We start from the raw sequence: 17257 nt of genomic DNA, 5'->3' as shown, positions 1-17257 counted from the left end.
AAATAATCGGTGACTAGTCGACTATCAAAATAATCGTTTGTGGCAGCCCTACTTCCATCCCACCTTCACCTTCACCAGTTCTATTAAGGTCTAATTTGTAATCAGAATAACAGACAGATACTGGCTCTTTCGGTTTTCTTATGATGGTCATGATAATAGATGCATTTCATTTTCAGTGCAGGGGTAATGACATAAACTTGCGTGTGTGGCCAGACAGTTCTGTGTTGCAAGAGTCTTTGCATGCATATGTGCCATGGATGTCAACATGAAACCATAGTGAGGTTAATTCAAATGAATATAAATCTAGTACTGATAGAGTTGCAACATAAATTGGTAGATGATGAATTATATTTTTTATTTATTTAAGTAATAACCAGTATGACTTATTAGTATTAGACTAGTCTAAGAGTCAAGTGGCTTAAAGTCCCATTGGACACTTAGGAAACCAATCCTTGGTTTCTGTTTAGTTTTTTTGATTTTGTTTGTTTGTTCTGATCATTGGTGGGGAACTCTGGTTAAATATCAATTTGACTTGCCAGCTATTGCTGATTGGTGACCATTGTTGATCACTGAGATCAGTGGAATCACTAAGTTGCTGTGCAAAGCGAGTGTGACATAAAATGAAACTCATCATGTTTCCTCATGTGGACCATGAATGAGATCAGTGGGTTTGATCAGTGGTTGTTGATCAATGGTCGTGACAATTTGCATATTAATGATCAAGAAACTGACCTCCCTCACAGCCTATTGTTTACTCAGTGGGCTACGTTCAGTCATTTTGCAAATGTAGTGTTTATAAGGCTGGGGAAACCTGCAGTCAGCTGAGAATGAAGAAGTCACTTGGATGACTGACAAAATGTTTCTCCCACTGAAAACGCTACGTCCAGATGAAGAGAATCATCCTTTTGGGATTTACTTACCTGGATGATTGCACATGCATTAAGATGCTGTGAATGAGGTTTAACAGGTAGAGAGAGTGTGCCTTGTGTGCGTCTGCAGCCCATACATGTTGCTAAAACTAGACAGTGTAGCAAGAATACGTGGAGGACAGGCCTTACACTGGGGGAAAGTGAACCATGATGACACCCCTTCAGAGGACCATGTGACATCACTCACATGCACATTCATCCCTGCTGGTCAATGGTCAAGTAGGGAGCAGTTAGGTGAGGCATTGAATTATTAGACCCTAGAGAGGCAAAGATGTGTCAGTACTTTCCATATCATGTGACAAACTGCTGATTATGTCATTGTGGTCATTGTCCTTTCCTCAGCGAATCTACCCCCCCCTCCAGTTGTCTTTCTTGTGGTTTATTCTTGTTGTTCTGTGGAAGCAAACAGTTTTATCTTACATCTTACTTGTTTCTTATTCAGTTCCAACCTGAACAGCTGGCTTTTGATTTGTATCACTGTTTCAGTTTTTATAGAAACATATCTGCAACATGAAAGAAGGAATGCACATGGATTTGAAAGGGAGGCTTCTCGGTGCTTTAGAAAATATGCTCTGATGTCATTGCTTCTGGCTGAGGTAAAGGCTTTCACACAGCTAGAGAAGATCATAGGGTTTCATAACGTGACTAAATTAGTTTCATATATGATCTTTTTTTTTCTCACATGGTCACATTCATATGACTTTGTTAGCGTTCCTGGTGCTCTCTGACAGGCAGTGACCACAATAACCATGGTGTTAACCAATCTGTTTCTAGTAATACACCAGTTAAAATAAATTTTGATAAATCATCAAAAATGGCATATTGGTTGATGTCTTCATAGATAGATCTTCACATTTGACTTTTACTTTCATGCTCATTAACCTTCCTTTTCTATGGGAATAAAGGCAGAATAGAACCAGCTGGCAGCCAGTTGGGTCAAGTCCCCTCGAGTTGTGCTCATTGACAAAGACTCATTCAGACTGATGACAACATGCTGGCAATCTGTTTGCATTTGCATGAAGTTACAGAAGAACAAACAAGAATGCCTTTTGACATTTTGTTGAACAGGATCCGGACTTGTTTTCTTTGTTTTCCAAATTTCTTTAAAAAAAAAATAAAAAATTGACCAACTTAAAAAGTTGGATGCCAGGATCCTTTTCTTGCTGTTGATTTCAGCTGTCATACCAACATTTCTTAACAATTGACACGGCTGTGTTATGTTCTGTTATCATAACAGAAGCTAAAATACATCTTTGTTAAATTAGCTTAAAATGATGCCCAATTGTAAAATAATGCATGTAGAGTTGCAACATAAAGTGGTGGATAATGCATTATACTTGTATTAGAGTTAGACTAGTCTAAGGCTGACGTGGCTTAAAGTCCCACTGAAGTGGCTTAAAGGACGCTTAGGAAACAAATCCTTGGTTTCAGTTTCGTTTTTTCATTTTGTTTTTTTGTGTATTTGTTTGTTTTTATATCACTATTTTTATATCACAGAGACGCATCATTATAATTGAAGTTCAAGTAAATCTGCTCTCTCTGTGTGAAAGGTCCAGGGTTCAAAAAATGTTGTCAAGTGAGCTTTCAAAATGAGTGTGAAGGGTGAGTGATAGTTTCAGATTAAAAAAAATACAAATGGAGTAAAAATAAACACAAAAATTAATTGGATAACAGTTATTATTACCTTGTGGGGGGGAAACATTGCAAAAATTAATACAATTCTTGTGTTTCTATTCTTTATATGTCGCTGTTATCCTTCTACAATCTGTACCCATATGTTTTCTAGTATGGACCCTAACAACTGCCTGCATACATTGATAGACTTGGTTAGACCCGAGTACTCCATCCATTAGCTAAATTCCTAGCTATTTCATTATCTGAGTGATTTCCAGCCCCTGCCCACTACTCTACTGAACCAGAGGCTGGATTGCCAGTAACCTCTTCTGTCTCTGGAGGGCTGAACCAGGCATTCTGTCTAAGCTTCAAATATTTAGCACACCTAATTGAGATCCGTGTTGAAATGTACACTCGTAATAACATAAAGGTATTTTAGAAATGGTGTTTTTTGTTTGTATGTGGACAGAGTAAGTGTTGCCTACACTATGGTTAGCCCTGCGCAGCCATTCCTCAGCTCTGTAGTGGAAACTAGGCCGAGCTGGTGTCAGGTTTCCATGTTGCAGCCGTTCCTGTCCCAGACACTCAGGGACTCGCATTGATTTTATAAACCACAACTCCAGGACAGCATTCAGGGCTCTGAACACCATAATGACATAATGGATGTTTTGGCCAAGCCAAGCAAAATGACATTATGTTCAGTGTGGTGTTTTATGTCTGCAATGCCTTGAATTTCTCTGGAAATGCTCTGTGTAATGCTATGTGAAACACTCTGAGCTCCAGGAATAGACTGGCTGCTTGCTACACCATTAACTGAGATTTGTAAAGACAGGGAGACAAAGATAAGTAAGTTTGACGGTATAATTCAGTCCCTGTGTAGACAATAATGAGTCCTATTTCACCAGCTCCGTTCCATCAACTTGGCTAACGAAGTTGAGGATATGTCATTTGTGTCATCCGCGCAATGCAATTCAATAAATACGATTTGTTGTTAGTAAACACTGACAGTGAGACAAAGTGATATTAAAAGGAGTCATCCTGTTGGTCCTTTGAGTATTTTTCTACAGTGTGGTGTGGAGCTTTATTGATATAAGCACATAATCTCCACAGCTTACATTAACAGAAACTGTAAGTAGTGTAAATGGTTGAAGCGGCAGCTCAAAGTGACTTTCACGTTTGTTTGTTTTTGTCTGAACGAAAGTCAGAAATCAGAAATGATTCACTTTGAGACTGGCAGAAACAGCACTGCATGATTGAAAACTTTATATTGCTATTGCTTAGTCTTAATTCACATTATTTAAGTTGTAAAAAAGTGTTAATTGTAGTTTGTTTTGTTTGTTTTTACATATAAAACTGAGATTGACATTTTAGAACTTGAAAATTAACTAAAGTGCATTGATTTGAAAATATCAAGTTTCTAATTATTTAGCTATGTGTGCTGCTCTTACAAGACTGTGACAAAATTGCAATTGCATCATAAAAATATAAATACAGGTATTTGTTTTATTCTTTAATGCATGCATTAGTAGGAGAAGCTTAAGCTATTAGATCACCATTATTACATTCAATCAATAAAATAAGCTGAGAAAACAATAGTGATTACTCACCACCTCGAATGTATCATGATTAACGGGGACTATTGATCACCGTTATGTGACATCATTGTTTATCAGCTGCTTTTTCATTCGAAGTCAAAGATCTTTAATTCTTTTAGAGTCTCCTTATTGAGCAGAGTCACAGTATGACTGATTTTCTTGTGTGGTGGAGCTATCCCTCTAACTGTTTAAAAATCAATGAGCAGGGCTGCCTGTGGTCTCATAATTACATCATTTTTGCATCACTTAGTTAAAATATTTAGGTATTTAATTGTCCAAACTTTTCACTAGTGCTGTATTTCCATTTCTTTTTTCGCATTCAGTTGTTTTTGATAAATAACTCATTCATGATGTTGTATATTTCCAGAAAAGATATAGTATCACATGTATCACCTTCTTACAAAGAGATTTTACTAATAAAATGAATATTTATAACTATAAACTTAAGCAAATATATTGCTTTATTTGATGTTTTGGCTAAATACATGTAATTGAAACACTCAGGAGATGTATCATTCTGCCCTGTTTTCCTCATCCTTTAAAATGACATAAGCATAAGTGACCTGAACACTTTGATGTAAGAGAAGGTTTCTCTCTACAGCACAATTTCTGTGCAAAGCCTTAAAGAATCACTTAAGAAATTGCCTTGAATCAAAAAGCAAGGAAAGCAAAAGCAAAGAAAGTTGGCAGTGTTTTTTTTTTTTTTCCCTTTTAGTAGCAGATGGAACTGGAAGGGAGCCAGTTGCTGTTAGAGGCTGATTGTTTGGATAGACTGTAATGGTTTCCTTTTTTCGGTTATTGTTGGCTGTAGGAAGGAAGGCATTAGGTCCACTGCCACAGCAGAGACCTGATATAAATGCAAACAAAAGCATTTCATTTTCTAAATATGACATTTTTATTCTCTTTCTTTATGTGTCATTCTTCTTTCTTTTTCTTCTTGACCTTACCTGGGAGGGAAAATAAATAAATAAATATATATTATGCATGCTCATAAATCCAGTTTAAATAAAGACTCTGCTAGAGCATTCAATAGTCTTTCGATATATTTCAGTACAACATTTTGTAAGTAAGCATTAATCACTATATTTATGAACAGTAATACTGAAGCCTACAGTACTGTGCCACACCTCATTATTTTATATTTTACTTCCAAGGAGCCTGACTGTCTAATTATTTTTATTTTATTTTTTATTTTTGAAGTGTTCCCCAGACTTTCTTGAAGTTTTCAGAGATTTTCTGTGGACTTTGGCTGCTTTTACATTCATTGTCAGTCCAGTCTTGTACTATTTTTGGAGCAACCTGGGTTTGTTTTTTTAATTGCACTACTTAACACTGACCTATGAATAATTCAAACATAAAAAATGAATATGCTGAGGTGGTAAGGAGAGAGGCTAACCATTAATGTCTGCAGCTATCTGTAAAACATGGAGGATACTCTGGCATGGTTTGTGGCTACATTTCAGCCAGTGGTGTTGTGGATGTTGTCAAAATTGATGGAATTATGAACACCTTCATTTTTCAACATGACAATGATCCCAAACACACTGCCAATGCAGTAAAAGCAGACCTGGACAGACAAAAACAGTGGAGCAGTATCAGTCATGGATTAGCCTCTCCCAGAGTCCGGACCTCAACGTGTTTGTCTTACACTGTATTTCCATTTATATTTTAACCTGCCAGTAAATCTCTGCACCTACTGGAGGTTTGATGTATGGAGACTCACCGTAGACATGCATATATGCAGATTATCAAATAATAATACAAACTTTGTTTTGTCATGATTTTTTTCAGCTCCAGCACTCTGACAGGATGGCATCACACGAAGGGGAGGAGCCTCCTCCGTACCAGGGTCGAACAGATAGTCGTTTAAAGAGCAAGAAGCCACCCAGCCTTGTAATAGCCATCCCTCCACCAGAAGCAGTGATGTCCCAGGTAGGCTGGTTGTGTTTTTTTTACCTGACCCTGTCCTTCACTGCTTGCTATCATGCAACAGTTATTTAAATGTGTTGTCACATAACACGTAGGGTTGACATGGACCCGAACTCTGAAAATATAGACGGACTCATGAGCAGGTCTGTGCTTCTGTTGTCTCTGAAGTTTGCTGCTCTCTGTGGATGTAACACAATGAATTCTACAAGATATTAGTACATGCTAAATGAACTATCATGGATGCCTTCCGGTGGCTAGCCACTAAAAAACCGAAGTAAAAGTGTAATTTGCTAAGTGATACTGAAGAGCGTTACTGGCTGAAATCCAAATTGATGACTACTACATCTGAGCTGACTTTGATCACGGACACTACAGTCTGTCCTGCACTAGGTTAACATGGTCTACAATACTGCAAACTACCCACAAAGTGTGGTGATTTTCTTATTAGCACAGACTGGCAAACATAATACTGATATACTCTTTATGTTGTCAAAGGGTTTAAAAGGTTTTTTTTTCTCTCAATTATACAATTTTAAAATAACTTGCTTTTTCTCCCCAGAAAAATGTGTGAAAATATTTACAAATGTCTTCTCTACTCTACCATTATTTAGTTTTTGTTTTCTTGTGCTACTACTACTAGTGGCCTGTCAAGCTCCATACTCTCTCACATCACATGTAATGTAGCGAAATCTAAAAAGTGACCTGTAAAATAACTCATTGTGAATCACTCACTCCTGCGTATAGCACAAAGTTCTTCATTTAAACGGAGATAAGCAAAGATCAGCTCAATGAACACAGAATTAAAACAGAGCCAAAAAAAGCCCGAGTGTTGTGATTGTTACTGAACAAATTTCTTCAAAGAAAGGCTTTTTATTCATTTTGTATTAGTAAAGAGCACATTCCTCTCAATCTGCTTCATAAACATGGTCCAAAAAACATGTCTGGATATTTTGTGGGTAGCTCACATGGAGGTTCAGATCAATTTTCGGTTTCACTCACTGTGCAATTATGAAAATTAATGGATGGATTTATGGGCTGATGGACTACTTCATAAATGGTTTGTAATAATCATTTGACTCAGGATGCACAGTAGAAGAAAATAAACGATGATGGGCAGTACTTTACTTTTAAGAGTTTACAACACATTAAAGCAGCACAGTGTTCCTCGATGCCTCTGTAATTGCCACTTGCTCTCGCAAGCAGGCTGTTGGCACAACTATCTGGCAGTTTGTGTAGCCCATATATTTGTAACGGCGGGCCTCATGCTAGCAACACAAACAAAGGCATTTTAGCTACACAAATTAGTTGGTGCTCAGAGTTCAACTGAGCATGTCACATTTAAACTGTTCTAAAAGGCAAGCAGTGTAATAAACATGTAAATTTGTGCTGTGGCTTTGCACTGCAGGTATTTATGCTACTAGCTTTTCCATTACAAAGACAATTTTAGATCATCCTAAATTTGGTACTGATTTGCTGCATCATGTGCCATAGTTAATACTTAATCAGGATGTGTGAGGCATTGTTATTATTCTGAACCAAAACTGAAAACAAAAACTACATATGAAAAGCATTTTAGTTAAGTAGAGTAATAACAACTAGATCTTAAGAAAAAATGATTACAGAGGAAGTCTTATACGTTTTTGTCATTGGAGTCAATGTTACCATTGGAGCCTGCTCAACAAGGCTTTGTTTCAGAAAGTGTGTTTTTTGTTTTTTGTTTTTTGGAGGGGGGGGGTATTTTTAAATTGTTGATGTTAAAAATTGTCACGTGGGGCAAAAACATTTTTGGAGCATTGAACTGAATAACATTTAAGAGCCACTGGTGTAAAAGAGGGCATTTGTCCTCACTCCTCTGGAAGGAGATTGAGCATGGCCTAATTATGAAGGTACTTGCAACCTGATCGTTTGACAGGCTTTCCCCCTGCACAGGCAATATTATTTAGTTTTTATAGCTTATATATTTTATAGCAGCAAAGATTTCTGATGACAACATTTTCTTCCCTTCCTTTCTTCTGGTCAGCCACCACGACAATCCCTGAAAAAAAACCCAAGTGCTCAAGCGACCGGTTCTGTGTCAGAGAGCGTCGATGGACATAGAGATGGAGAATTTTCAGCAAGAGAAAGACGGGAGAAGTTTAGCAGACAAACATCGCTCTCACAAAGCATCCGAAAGTAAGCTCTGCTGCTGCTTCTGCTGTTGTTTTTGTCTCAGAGTCAAGTGTGACTCCACCTACAGTGGAGGCATAAGTAGCTTTGGGAGACAGAAAAAAAATCAAATGTATGTAAGCATTCTCCCCTAAAGTGTATTTCAAAGAAGTCTGGGTGTTGTTCCCTGCAGTTCATTCACCTAAAACTATCAAGCACACACAATTCATTCATCCAGAAATCTCCTCTTCATAATCCTAATCCTAATTGCAGTCATTTAATTACTCCCATTTATCAAATACATGTCCTAAGAGTCCAGTCATTGAGCCTGCAGCAAGCGTCAAGACATTTAATGTTTGGTAATAAAGTGCACTAATGTCTTTAAGAGTGCACAATACGTGACTTTTGACTTCCCTTATATGAAAGTTATCCAAGCTACATCAGCTTGAACAAAGCTGCATTGTGTAATTTGGTGTCAAAATGTAACTGTTTATTTTTTTCTTTTGTGGTAGTATCTACTCTCTTCATATAAGGTGAAAAACAAGACTCGGATGTTTCGTTTCATTTCTTGTTTATGTAGCTTTTTAAGAATAGGTATATGCTAAACATTTCAGGTCATTTTTGTGAATACCTTCTTTTAGCTGAACAATCTTTCTGTCCCTCCAGGAGTACAGCCCAGTGGTTCGGTGTGGGCGAAGACTGTGAGACTAATCAGCAGGTCTGGCACCGGAAGAGCCTGCGCCACTGCAGCCAGCGCTATGGCAAGCTGAAGCCCCAGTACAGAGAGCCCGAGACGGCCACCAGCATCGACCAGAGCCTGGATTCACCAGCTGCCCACAGGATGCCCAGGGTATAATACCGTCATACAAAGACAGCGTCACTTAGTGTGTTATCCTACTGTTAGGATGCTACAGTTTTATTTAAATGTCTACCTTATCGGTAATTTTAACTTGAGTGGAGAACATCATCCAGGAAACATGATGCACTTTCTGTTTAATATTCTGATACTTTTGTAAGAAAAGAAAAACTTTTTGTTCTGAAGGAAACTAAACAGAATGACACACAGCAGGCTCCATGTGTAGCTACTGAGACTTTCCATTTCTAAACTGCCAAGAAGCTCAACTTTTTTTCTTTGTTCTCCACCTGCATTTTTTCACTTGATAAAGTGGAGAGATTTCTCAAGAAGACACTGTATTAAAGTGCTGCATAGTTACAGACGTGGACCATCTGTGCTGCAGACGAATCATGTCTCTCTTTCAGTCTGTGCCAGACAGTTCTGCTCCACTCATCCAATATTTTGTTCATCTTTTTGTTCTCTGTCCTCATCTACACACACCTACCATCATTCCCTCTTTGCTACATATATGTACGTTTACACAAACACATAAAGCAGTTCTCTCTCTCCCAGTGTCAGCACTGTGAAGTTTGTAAGTTATAAATATGATCCTGTCATGCTCACCCACAGAGTGCTTCTTCTTCTTCAGCGTCGGCACAGTAGGAATATGTAAAGATGCTTACCAGTTCAAGTTCACGTGACTGTCACAGTGAAGTATTTTTATCAGGCTGACCCTAATCTCTCTTTCTGCTAGATTGTGGACCCCCTGGCACGAGGGCGAGCGTTCCGCTGCCAGGATGAGTTGGACAGCCGCTCTCCAAGAACACCTCAAACAGCTCAAGGGGGTCCGGTCACACCAGGCGTCGCTTCACTCATCTCCTTCACCAGCCAGCGCTCCGGGTACAGTCGCTTCCCCAAACGAAAGCGAGAGTCTGTCGCGCGCATGAGCATCAGAGCTGCGTCCAACCTGTTGAGGGTGGGTGGAAATGAAAAGCAGAGTGGCAAGAGCACTGGTTCGAATCCCGGCCTTTAATGTTTCCTCTGTGTTTGCATGCTTTTTAGCCATCCCTTTGAATAAAATGACACTAAATGCCAGCATTTATTGTTTTTATCATTATTAGCATCATTAAGATCTCTCCTTTTTTATGCACTTGAAGAACCGCATGTCATGTGGCGTGTTTGTTGTTCAGGGTCGCAGCAGCTTGGCAGGCCAACAGGCTGGTCGCAGTTTTCCCAGGAAGAGCTTTGTCAGGCCCAGCTGGATGGACGAGGACACTGTGGATTCTGCAGATGCATCCGAGTCACTCTTCTTCAGTAAGGTCAGCAGCAGCTCTCGCAGCCACCCGTTTGGCACCCGGATCTTTGCAGCAGTTTCTTTCCTTGCAAAATTCTATGTTTTCATTCGATTGTCACTGTTTACCTGCTTCTTCTCTCAGCCTCCATTTTTTTCTGTGACTGTGTTTTTCTTTGTTTGTCCTCCTGTGTTCCTCGCTGTTTGTGTGTCCCATACAGCAACACATAACATGTGACTACACGTTAATTACTGCCCTCTCTTTTTGTCCTCTGTGTCCTGCATTACCTCTGTACAGGGTGATGTCCGTGATGAGTTATATTCCATGGCCGATGATGTCTTTGAGTCGCCCCCCTTGTCTGCCTCTTTTGCTCCCTGCGAGCAACCTTCCAGCCTGTGAGTAAATATAAATACTCAACCAAAGTCTCTGAATTGCACACATTGTGTTTTGTTTTTTTTTCCTTTTTAACCCTACGGTAATTCTTTCTCTGTCTTGCATACCTGTCTTCCTCTCAGTCCCAGTAAGGATTTATCACAGGCTCCTAAAACGCCAACACTATTCCACGAAATGGCTCAACCACGTCGCGGACGTCGCATTGCCTCCCAAGTGAAGCACTTTGCGTTTGACAAGCAAAAACGTCAGTATGGTTTGGGAGTTGTGGGGAAATGGCTAAACCGACAGTATCGACGAAGCATTAGCAGCAACGTCCAGAAGCAGCTGGACGACTTCCACAGCCACAGGTTGGGAATGAGCACTGTGCATATATACAAGCGAATTATTTGCTTGATTTAAATCAACATAACACAATTCAGAGAGAGATAATTAATTACGCTGACAAAGTGCTGAAAGTATTTATTGGTTAGTCTTTGTTTTAGCTGTTACTCGATTCACAGCACTGTTTTGTGGTGTGCATGATTTCAGACCCTACTTTACCTACTGGATTACATTTGTCCACATCGTTATCACATTGCTGGCCTGCTGCACGTATGGCTTTGCCCCTGTTGGGTTTGCACAACATTCGACAACTGAGCTGGTAAGTATATATCTCACAGATTAATTTGGAGCAATATTTAAAAATAGAAAATATACTTTTTGACATGACAGGTTTCATATCAGTGTGAAAATTGAAGGTTAACATTTCGTAGTGTAACTCAGTATTGAAATTAGAATTCCTTTTTTTGCTCTTGAACACTCAATGTAGATATATTACCAACTTTTTAGTAGCTGTATTTGTGTCCTAAAACTCACAGAAAGAGATGTGTATTACTGTGCAAGCTAATACTCACAAGTCCTTGATCAGACCCATTTGTAAACTGTGATGCTCTGCTGCCCTCTGTAGGTGCTGAAGAACAAAGGCATTTATGAGAGTGTTAAGTATGTCCAACAACAGAACTTCTGGATTGGTCCAAGCTCTGTAAGTTTAGCTGTATTATTAATGTGCTTAGAACGGCTTTGGATGTTTGTCTAGATGTGCAAAACCTAAGGGAACAGCTCCCAAAAATGGTCGATATGGTAAAATGAACACAGCCAGAATGTATAATACTAGCACAGCTAAAGGGAACTCACATTTGGTGTGAAGTTTAGGTTTGCTGTGTTTTCAGGTAGGACACTTCTGCCCTCCTCCAGTGCATTTACTTTATTTTCTCACTTCATGTTTTATCAGTGATGATTTACTGCATTTATTAAGTTACAAGCCTAAAAATGTCAATTTATTTTCTGCATTTAAAATTGATCGTTTCAGTTGTGAGAGTAAATTGTTTAAATGGAGGCTGAGCTGACCGGTTTTAGTAATTTATTAAGAAAAATAATGGAACTTCTATGTTTGAATGCATGAGCACATACACTATGTTGCTAAAAGTATCCACTCGTCTGCCTTCACACCCTTATGAACTTGGGTTGAGATTAAGACAGTCAGTCTCTTCTACACTTGCTCATCCATGACTTTATGGACCTTTCTTAGTAATGGCAATAACATTATCATCCTTCCAACAGACAAGGATAAGTGCAAGGAAGAATATCATGAGGAAAATTTTGTCACTGCTCAGTGACAAAAATAAGATAAGATAAGACTTTATTGATCCCACAACGGGGAAATTATTGCGTCACCTCAGCTCAGGTACAGATATCAGAAGGAAATGCAAAAATACAAATAAGTACAATCAATGAAAAAAAGTAAGATAATACACTATATACAATGGTAGCATACACAGTATGTGATTATGGATATAGTTGGAAATATGGAAGACATAAACTATATAGCTTGATATAGCTATTGTACCACTACTATTCCTATTTATAGACACGTACACACTAAATATACATATGTATACATATACAGACATATATATACCTGCACATGTCCATACACATGGAAGGTCCATTATGCATGAAGTGGTGACCGTGGATGTTCACAGTGTCCAGTGACTTATGACATCGTGATATGTAATTTGTAAATACTTACAAACCCCTGAAACGAGACCCAGGAAGTGGTTACAGGAAGAGGGTGATAGATTGTCTGATGCAGTTAGAATGAGACAATGGTATTGACGGGACCTCATACCACAGGTTTTACCCAGGCGAATCTACACAAAGTCTGTATGGTTTACCCAAGATAAATAAACAGGGTTTACCTTTAAGACTAATTGTCTGTATGATCAACTCGGTCACCTATAACATCTCAAAGTTTCTGGCTTTGATCTCCTCAACCCGCTTGTAGACAGCTCTGAACACCACATCCAGAACACCTTGGATTTTGTTGAGAAAGTGAGAGATGTCATTATGGAGGTTTGAGTCAAGGAGGCCATTTACGTAAAAAGGGAAAGAGCATCTCTGAATCGAGGAGGGGGGCATCTTCACCTTCTTACAATGCTGTGATTGCAGCCATTTCCCAACTTTCTGTGAATGGTACTCATGGCCTTTGATCAACAGGATTTGATCAGTGGTTGTTGATCAATGTTCATGACAATTTGCATATTAATGATCAAGGAACTGACCTCACAGCCCATTGTTCCCTCAGTGGTGCTACGTTCAGTCATTGTGCAAATTTGCTGTTTATAAGGTTGAGGGAACCTGCAGTCAGCTGAGACTGAAAAAGTCACTTGGATGAGTGATGAAACGTCTCCCCCACTAAAAACGCTACGTCCAGATGAACAGAGCCAACATCAACATTTGGATACAGGAGTAAATACCTTTGGGGAAAATAGTGTATTTAAAAGATAGACAGGCACCAGTTTATTTCTTTATCATCTTAATCTGTGTTTAGCATGTGTGTTACCACATTTTTTTTTTTTTTGATCTTTAAAATCATTTCCATCAATTTTTAGGAAGACCTCATCCACCTGGGGGCAAAATTCTCCCCCTGCATCCGTCGGGATGCACAAATCGTCAGCCTGATCGAGAAGGCCAGAGAGCTCGAGAAAGATTCTGGCTGCTGCGTTCAGAATGACAACTCCGGATGTGTGCAGACCCTCAGCTCCGGCTGCTCTGTACGTGATAATGTACACATACCTGTGCACATGAGTTTATAATCTTTAAACATATAATCACTTAAACACTCGTGCTAATCATTCACAGTGTCTTTGCTGTGCTCTTGAACTTTTCCCCTTTAGATGCAGATTTTGGGTGTGCAGTAAAAAAGAAACATAATCCGTTTTTCATTTCTTTGCTGTGCTTGGTAAATGAGAAAACAAACTGTGTCTTAAATATTTATAATAATATAAATATATAATAACTTCATGCAGGAGACGCTGGCCACCTTTATTAAATGGGACAATGAACAAATGGAAAACATCAGTAGGTCGTCCGGTTCTGTCTGTCACCAGGACCCCAGGTGAGGATATGAAGCTTAATTAAAGTGTGTCATTAAAGACTCAGCAGCGTTTCACCACTTTGATGCTTTTCTTGTTGTGAACAGAATATGTGAGGAGCCTGCCTCTGCAGAGCCTCATTTGTGGAAGGATGACATCACCACGTGGCCGGTGAGGGGCCACCGCTGCCTCGTTCATTCTTCATTTTTCTGTTGCTACTCTGTGTTCACTTGCATCTGAACCACATTTTATATTAATTTTCCTTTTTTTTTTTTGGTTTTACCTGTGCTGCTGTCAGATCTGTACATATCCAAAGAAGTGGAGTCACACAGGCTACAGACACATGGACTGTAACATCAAAGGACGGCCCTGCTGCATAGGAACTAAGGGCAGGTGCGAAACATGTGTTTGCTAAAGCGCTTTGCTACTCTGAGGTCATCTGTTTTAAAATAAATAAATAAATAAATAAAATTTGATTTATTTATGTATTTATTTGTAGATGTGAAATCGCAACCAGAGAGTATTGCACTTTCATGCATGGTTACTTCCACGAGGAAGCCACCCTCTGCTCACAGGTATTGTGTGTGCATGATGATGAGTGTGTGTGTCTTTTTCTTTAGTATGTTTCTGACTGCAGTGTTGTTACACAGGTCCACTGTCTGGATGATGTGTGCGGCTTGCTGCCCTTCCTTAATCCTGACGTTCCCGATCAAGTCTACCGTCTCTGGCTCTCTCTCTTCCTACATGCTGGGTACGCACTTCCCCCTGCAGCAACGTCCTAAGATAAAGATTTATTTTTCCTGTGGTCATGTTTTATGGCTATGTTGCACAGATCTTTTAATTTCTGACACGTGTATCTATGAATGAGCTATTTCAGCTGAATGTAGCATTGATGATATATTGTGAGACTGTGTAATATGCCATGACAAAGCCTTTTACACAGTCAATGAACTGTTTCATTAATTTGCTATGAGTGATTACTTAATGCAGTTTCACTGTGTCAGCATCCTTGAGGATTCAAAACTAATGAAACATTTCTAATTGAGGACCCAGTGCTCGTGAGACGTTCGCTCACATGAGAACTGTAATACTAATACCAGGCAGGCACAAGGGATTTCCCTCAGATGTAACCCTTTAAAAGCAGGCGAGCAAACAAGCCAAAGGAGCTTAATGGGGGGGAAAAAAATCCTAAATGCATATTTGTGATAATGCAGTGGTGGAAAGGAGTTTTAGTTACCAGTGATAACCTTTGTTTGTGTGTGTGTGTGTGTGTAGGCTTTTACACTGCGTGGTGTCCGTAGTGTTCCAGATGACCATACTGAGGGACCTGGAGAAGCTGGCAGGTTGGCTTCGCATCTCCATCATTTACATGTTGAGTGGGATCACTGGTAACCTCGCCTCTGCCCTCTTCCTGCCCTACAGAGCCGAGGTGAGTTCGTCACATATATGTAAATACACATTAATACACTTTTTTTTTTCTCTCAAAGTTTCAAGGCACACAGGATGTGAAGTTTTGTGCACTTAAGCTTTTTAAATTCATTTGTCTGAAAGTTTATGTTAAACCTTCAGTTAAGTGTCCTTGGTAAGTGAATATTCCAGTCGCATCCGCTATAAGGAAACTCTGTTTAATCTGTTAAGTCTGTATATGTGGGGCACTTGGGGCTCAGGAGCAAATCGCCCACTAAATAGAAGGTCTGGTTCGATCCAGCCCACATGCCAGTGTGTCCTTGGACACGATGCTGAAGAAAGAAAAAACAGCTTTTCACACACTTTGTTCTAAACACCAACATATCTGAGTTGCAGTGACTTTTGACAGGATTGGATGTACTTCTGTTGATTAAGCACTCACACATGACACACACAGGTACTTTCACACTGTCAAATTTCTGCGATGTAAAATCAGACATTGTATATACTTATGTGCTTTCTTCCTCATTTATCCCCTAAATTATCTAAAGGGAGAAACCGTCATGCTGTTTCACTTCATGTATTTCTCGCTACACTATAATCTGAGTTCAGGTCTAAATGTCACCTGTGTGAGCTCCAGCTCTCGTTAGTTTTGTGTTACATTCTTATTTGAATTGCAGTTTCTGTGCCTGCTGTCTAAACTCTGTGGCTTAGCTCAGCTTAGTTGAGTTCACTCACTGGACGAGGGTTTCTCCTGTTGGGGATTATTGGAGCAGAATTGACCATCTTAGTCTAGAGGTTTAGAGGGGTGCAGGAAACACTTGTGGTATTAACTGTGGAAGTGCCTGGAGAAACCGAACTTGGGTTAACAGCACATGAGACAACTTTACTGCGAAAGCAGCAGCCCCACCAAACCGAGCGTAAAGCATCCAAGAAAGACGTGTCACAGCGCTCCCAACATTTCAGTGACCGGTAACAGCACAGCAACCAGCAGGGTAATCAGTTATGACTGTGCAGGGATAAAGAAAGAAAGGTGACCTGTTATTCACAGTTCTGTTGCATATAACCGTACTGCTGGATGTGCTGATGGAAAGTTGAGGCAATCCTCACACAAGATCAAGTGTGAGATAGAAAATAGTTGCTGAATCAGTTGCAGCTACATGCTATGTTAACTGATGTCTGTATGTCGTTTTAAAATGCTCTAAATAGTTGATGCTGTTCCTTTGTTGTCTGCCTTATTCTTTGTAAAAAAACAACAACAACAAAAAAAACTCACCAGAAAATATTAGATTAAATCAGCCGATGTGGTTGAATTTCATACACATAAATATTTACAAGGAGGAAAGCAGATCTCGCCTGAAGCAGTAGTGTTTCACTCTTTTTCTTTTTTTCTTTTTTTAAAGAGTAACACTGCTATGGTCACTACTTTAAGTGATTCATTGTCATTTTTGCAAAAACAAAGCCCAACAACAAATGAATAAACGTTGGGGGGGGGCTTTTTACCAGCAAGCCTGCTTTCTTCTGAATGTATCTATATAGTCCAGTTTCCCCTTTAAGAGATTAGCCTAATGCCATTGTGCGGGTTAACAAAGGCCACTGCTGTGGTACTTAGTGAATGGGATTTCATGTTTTTCCTTTTAAACAAAGACGATTGTTGCAGAGACCAGACCTGGTCCACACGTTTCTGAACAGGTCCATCCTGACA

General features: G+C 39.4%; 1 protein-coding gene across 1 annotated transcript in view; it reads left to right on the top strand.

Annotated features, from left to right (window-relative positions):
* LOC102200211 (inactive rhomboid protein 2) overlaps window positions 1-17257 on the top strand; it is a 35289-nt gene that overhangs the window by 12684 nt on the left and 5348 nt on the right. Inside the window, exons 2-17 of the mRNA XM_005736263.2 lie at window positions 5930-6070; window positions 8088-8239; window positions 8879-9062; window positions 9802-10023; window positions 10238-10366; window positions 10637-10734; window positions 10855-11079; window positions 11261-11372; window positions 11679-11753; window positions 13663-13824; window positions 14080-14168; window positions 14253-14316; window positions 14444-14538; window positions 14645-14720; window positions 14796-14896; window positions 15421-15574. Of these exons, the coding sequence (XP_005736320.1) occupies window positions 5948-6070; window positions 8088-8239; window positions 8879-9062; window positions 9802-10023; window positions 10238-10366; window positions 10637-10734; window positions 10855-11079; window positions 11261-11372; window positions 11679-11753; window positions 13663-13824; window positions 14080-14168; window positions 14253-14316; window positions 14444-14538; window positions 14645-14720; window positions 14796-14896; window positions 15421-15574 (2061 nt within the window). The 5' untranslated portion in view covers window positions 5930-5947. The remainder of the gene's footprint in view (window positions 1-5929; window positions 6071-8087; window positions 8240-8878; window positions 9063-9801; window positions 10024-10237; window positions 10367-10636; window positions 10735-10854; window positions 11080-11260; window positions 11373-11678; window positions 11754-13662; window positions 13825-14079; window positions 14169-14252; window positions 14317-14443; window positions 14539-14644; window positions 14721-14795; window positions 14897-15420; window positions 15575-17257) is intronic.

This window comes from Pundamilia nyererei, unplaced genomic scaffold (assembly GCF_000239375.1).
Source record: "Pundamilia nyererei isolate P.nyererei 1_Seehausen unplaced genomic scaffold, PunNye1.0 scaffold00068, whole genome shotgun sequence".
In the NCBI taxonomy this organism is placed as follows: Eukaryota; Metazoa; Chordata; class Actinopteri; order Cichliformes; family Cichlidae; genus Pundamilia; species Pundamilia nyererei.
Note: the sequence above shows the minus strand (reverse complement) of the source record. Positions and strands in the feature narration are given on the sequence as shown.